General features: G+C 34.4%; 1 protein-coding gene and 1 long non-coding RNA gene across 6 annotated transcripts; both read left to right on the top strand.

Annotated features, from left to right (window-relative positions):
- Positions 1-1,244: 1,244 nt before the first annotated feature.
- LOC147280535 (DNA-directed RNA polymerase II subunit RPB1-like) lies at positions 1,245-3,775 on the top strand. Of its 5 annotated transcripts, XR_015123246.1 has the most exons (5): positions 1,245-1,378; positions 2,438-2,696; positions 2,809-2,913; positions 3,177-3,293; positions 3,410-3,775. XR_015123246.1 is itself a non-coding variant. In XM_086249751.1 (3 exons), exons 1-3 carry the CDS (start codon positions 1,332-1,334, stop codon positions 2,845-2,847), a joined length of 342 nt encoding a protein of 113 aa, XP_086105877.1. In that variant the 5' UTR covers positions 1,245-1,331; the 3' UTR covers positions 2,848-3,775. The 5 variants fall into 5 exon arrangements, 2 of the variants coding, with proteins under 2 accessions (XP_086105877.1, XP_086105876.1); XR_015123247.1 differs by having other exon boundaries at positions 2,812-2,913; positions 3,177-3,775; XR_015123245.1 differs by having other exon boundaries at positions 3,177-3,775.
- A 3-nt stretch (positions 3,776-3,778) lies between these two features.
- On the top strand, positions 3,779-4,552 carry LOC147280534 (uncharacterized). Its single transcript, XR_015123248.1, has 3 exons — positions 3,779-3,804; positions 3,896-3,955; positions 4,152-4,552. It is a non-coding gene; the product is annotated as an uncharacterized LOC147280534 (long non-coding RNA).

The raw sequence follows: 4,552 nt of genomic DNA, 5'->3' as shown, positions 1-4,552 counted from the left end.
ATGCCATATAATAGGAAGTGAATCTCATTAATCGGGTTCCGTTTTCAGTTCTTCAATTTCAAACATTGTTACAAGTATTTTCTAGTTAGTTTGAGATCTCATCTTCTTTGCATATACCCCCTCAGGTCTTTGGGTGTATTGTCTATGTTCACCTTTATCTTCATCAACGTGATAAGCTTGACCCACAGGCTGAGAAATGTGTATTTGATGGTTATATGGTCCTCAGCAAAAGGGCTACTAGTGTTATCACCCTCCATCTCAAAAAAATTTATGTTACCATGGATGTGGCATAATCGTTTTATATGTTGATCAATTTTATCCTTTTTTTTAAATTGACAACTGTCTATGAGTTATAAACTCGGACCTCCTCCTACAAAAGAGAAATTAGATGTTGATCATCTATTAGACCAAATAATTATTAACATTTAATTTTATGATCGAGTTGATTACAACTACTTAACAAGAGTGTCTCAAATTTGAAATTTTAGTGAAGAAAAAGAAAAGAGTTAAAACTAGTTCATCCTTGTGGCCAAGGTAAAAAAAAAAAAAACAACTCATCCTATAGCTTCATGAAAAGAGAATTAAAACTCAACCATCCACTACTACAAAAAAGGCCATAGATATCACTACTATGATATCGGTTTGTAACAAAACCGATATTATAGAAATTTAGATATCAGTTGGTTTTTTTAGTCATATCTAAACAATATTACATACCAGCAGTCTTTAAAACTGATATCTAAATTCTCTCTTTTGACCAACATTTTTATAAAAACTGATAACTAAACCTCAAACTGATAACTTAAGTAAACCCTTCAAAAAAACACGGTAATATCACTCACTTATATATATATATTTTTTTTTGTCCATCTACCCATATACAACACCTTTACTCTCGATCTCTCACAACCCAGACACAAACCAAAATTAACTTTCTCAGACTCGATATCCCTCTAACCCCATTACCCCAATATCCCTCACAAACCCTGATTCTCTCATTCTCTCTCTGCTATCTCGCATTCTCTCTCAGGCCCGACACCCACACACACACACACACTCTCTCTCTCTCTCTCTCTCTCTCTATCTCTCTCTCTCTCTCTCCAAACATTCACTCTCTCGATTTTCAACCCTCAAACCCAGAATCAGATCTACCCTCCACCAGATGACCAGATCTGCGTCGTTTTGAGCCGCTTCCACGCCCTGGTGCCCAAGGTCGAAAATATCGTGATCTGAGTCGACTACGCCATCTCCGACGATGACTCTGACGATGACGCCGTGTACGGACAAGGCGCCGGTGAAGTTGGAAATCGAGGACTCGTTGGAGGAGGAGCATGGCCCTTTCAACAAATGGTGCAAACCCTCCCCTGCTTTTCAAGAGGTAGGTCCGGTTTGTTTTGGTCTCTTGCTTTCTGTTTGGTTGCTGAGAAAATAGCTAGGAAAAGAAGGAATTACCTTATATATTCTCATACAACTTATCCTGATAGGAAATGTTTTTGTTTCTCTCTCCTGTTTTTTTTTTTTTTCATTTTCTTTTCGGAATCCAAGCCAACTTAAAACTTTTTATAAATTGATTTTGGGTGTATTTGTTCAATGAGAAATTTGGGTTCGGAGAAATTAATGCTTATGTGGTTATGCATGTGATTGTCAATTGCTTTGTGGGTCTCTGAATTTTGTGTTGCAACTCAAGATTGACGTTGAATGTTGAGGTTCTTGATTGAAAGTCTTTCAAAAGATCATAGTGGTCTATTTCGTTATTGAAAATTGCACGGAAATTTATGAATTTGTGATCATTTATAGGTTCATACAGTTCATATAAATAATTATGGATTATTAGTATTCAAAGCTGAATATTATCAATGTAAGTTCATACAGTTTTACAATAACTTCCAAATGCTTTATTATTTTTAGAGAATCAAAGCTGAATATTATCAATGTAAGTTCATCCTTTTATTATAAATCTGTTTATTATTTTTCTTCTTTATTCTGATTGATAAATGTTCAAATTATGGAAACAAGTTGAACTCTTTTTGTTTTTGGGATTTTTTTCTCTTTTTAATCAACTGGCAACTTTTGTTTTCAATTTTTCCCTGGGAATTAGAACTAGCAATTCAAAAATTTAATGGGACTACAATATCTTAAGAATCAACTATGCATTCGAAGCTAATAAACTTAAGTGCAGTTTTTCCTTTTTCTGCTTTTTAATATATACCGTAACAGAATTCCACCTGTTTATTTTGATAGAATAATTTGTACTAATTGAAATTTGTGCATTTTTTATGCCACTTAGTGACTTGACTTGAGACTTGCCTGCGAATTCTCACATTCTAGTCTAGTATCTATGTAACCAATTGGACAAAATGTTTGATTGCACTGGCTTGAATAAAAAGAAAATTAGACAAATTGAGTACTTTATGGATTGAATTATTCTGTTGTGCAGGGAAAAGGTTGGTCCAGATGCAGCCTGCAACTTCCTGGGTCATACCCAGTGGCTAGTTAATTATTGGCTGTTGCAGAATGCTTTTAGCATTGGAATTGGAGATACAATTGCTGATGCAGCGACCATGGAGAAAATAAATGAGACAATTTCAAAAGCGAAGAATGAGGTGAAAGATCTTATAACTAAAGCCCAATCCAAGAGCCTAGAGGCTGAACCTGGACGAACTATGATGTTTTCATTTGAAAACAAAGTGAATCAGGTGTGTTTACTTGGTTTTGTCCACAATTTACTTGGTTTTGTCCACAATGATGCTGGAAGTAGTGCCCAAAAGAATTTATCAGAAAGTAACAATCTTAAGGCCATGGTTACAGCAGGTTCAAAAGGAAGTTTTATCAACATATCACAGATGACTGCTTGTGTGGGGCAGCAGAATGTTGAGTACATTATTTTGGTGGCTAGAAGGAGAAATTTAGGAGGTATGAAATGTACATTATATCTATTATTCCTTGCCTTTTGCTTTCTATTTTTTTCTTCAAGAGATTATATGTGGACATTATCTGAGACTTTGGGTCAACTATAAAGAGTTAGAAACTTTGCTGAATGAACCCATGTTTAGTAATATAGAACACTGAATCTTACCACTTTTGTGCAAAAAAAAAGTGGCAAAATTGTTCATGGTTTATTGATTGATGGGAAAATTCAGTGTTCATGGATTGACAAATTTTCTAGTGGTTTGCAGCTGATAGCCTTGAAATGTTTTATACTTGGAATGTGCATAAAGACAGAAGGAAATAGTCAGTGGACATTACCTGGTGGATAAGATTATATATTGTTGACAAACCCATTTATGTCAAAGGTTAGCACATTCTGCTTTATTTGTTGATCATGCTTTGAAAGTTTCAAATGATCACCATATGCCCCTAAATTCTGCATTAATATTTTTGTGGTTGTTGGTTTCATTTTCATTTGCAGAATTGACGCCACATATTCTAGATCTCTTTGTCCAAAGAAGCTAATGGATTGATTCTTGTTATTGCAAAATGCAATGATGTATTGTTATTCTCTGTTATGATTTTGGCATATGTTGGCATGGATCTGTAGGTTGGATGAGTTGGATTCTTCAATGACGATGAGTTGGGTTCCATGACCTGTTTTTTTAAATTTTTTTATTCTCATTTGTGTGGTTATGCAGGACCTATTCCCTTGTGCTGTGATCCTTTTTTTTTTTTTTTTTTTGTATAATAGTAACCTTAAAGAAACTGAAGCAGCATAAAAAGGTTCTTATCTCCAACTTTTGAAATCCATCTTCCACAATAAGATGATTTACTAAAACATGTTTTATCTATCTTGCTAGAAGCCACAATAAGGTGATCCTCTCAATAATGCTTGCTTTTTTAAACATTTGTATGTTATGAAAGTCATAAATTTTATTCATTTTTCCTCTACTTCGTGTTGCAGGCCCTCAGCTTCCCTTACTTGGGCAATGCTTCAAAAAACATGAGGAACCAACACTCTGCAGTAAGTACCCATTTATATCCCATTTCCCAATAATTTATTCTCAATTATTTGATCTTTCTTACATTTCTTGGTTATGTTTCATTTGTTTTATGTAAATTTCTTCCATGGTTTTGATATGTGGATTGGTTCTTTTATAGCATGCAAGTTGGGAAAAATGTTTTATTATAATGTAATTTGCTATGCTATATATTTTCAGTGGTCTAATCCAAAAGCACAAGCGAAGCAGTTACACCCAAGCACAAATTGATGAGGTGTGGGTTGAATGGGGACAGTTTGTCATCTCGACTTATATATAGCCATGTTGGTACGTATGAAGTAGGGTACGTTAGCCATTTTGTGGTATTTAGATGGCCAAGCCAATTTTTTGTAAAGGAAGAACAAGTGCATGCAGATTTTAGAACAATGTAGTCAAAGGTTAGGAAAATTGCTGCCATGCCAATATTTTGAAAGTGTAGGCAGCTTTGAATTGGAACAATTGATGGGGTTATGGAATTTAATTTGATCATGGCTGTGACTATTGTTTTTGTGGGATTAATTTGTAATCCTTTTATTTTGTACTTAATTGGAATGTTTGGATGAATGAAATGTATTTTTGTA

The sequence above is a fragment of the Dryas octopetala genome, chromosome 7, assembly GCF_963921425.1.
Source record: "Dryas octopetala chromosome 7, drDryOcto1.1, whole genome shotgun sequence".
NCBI classification, from domain to species: domain Eukaryota; kingdom Viridiplantae; phylum Streptophyta; class Magnoliopsida; order Rosales; family Rosaceae; genus Dryas; species Dryas octopetala.
Note: the sequence above shows the minus strand (reverse complement) of the source record. Positions and strands in the feature narration are given on the sequence as shown.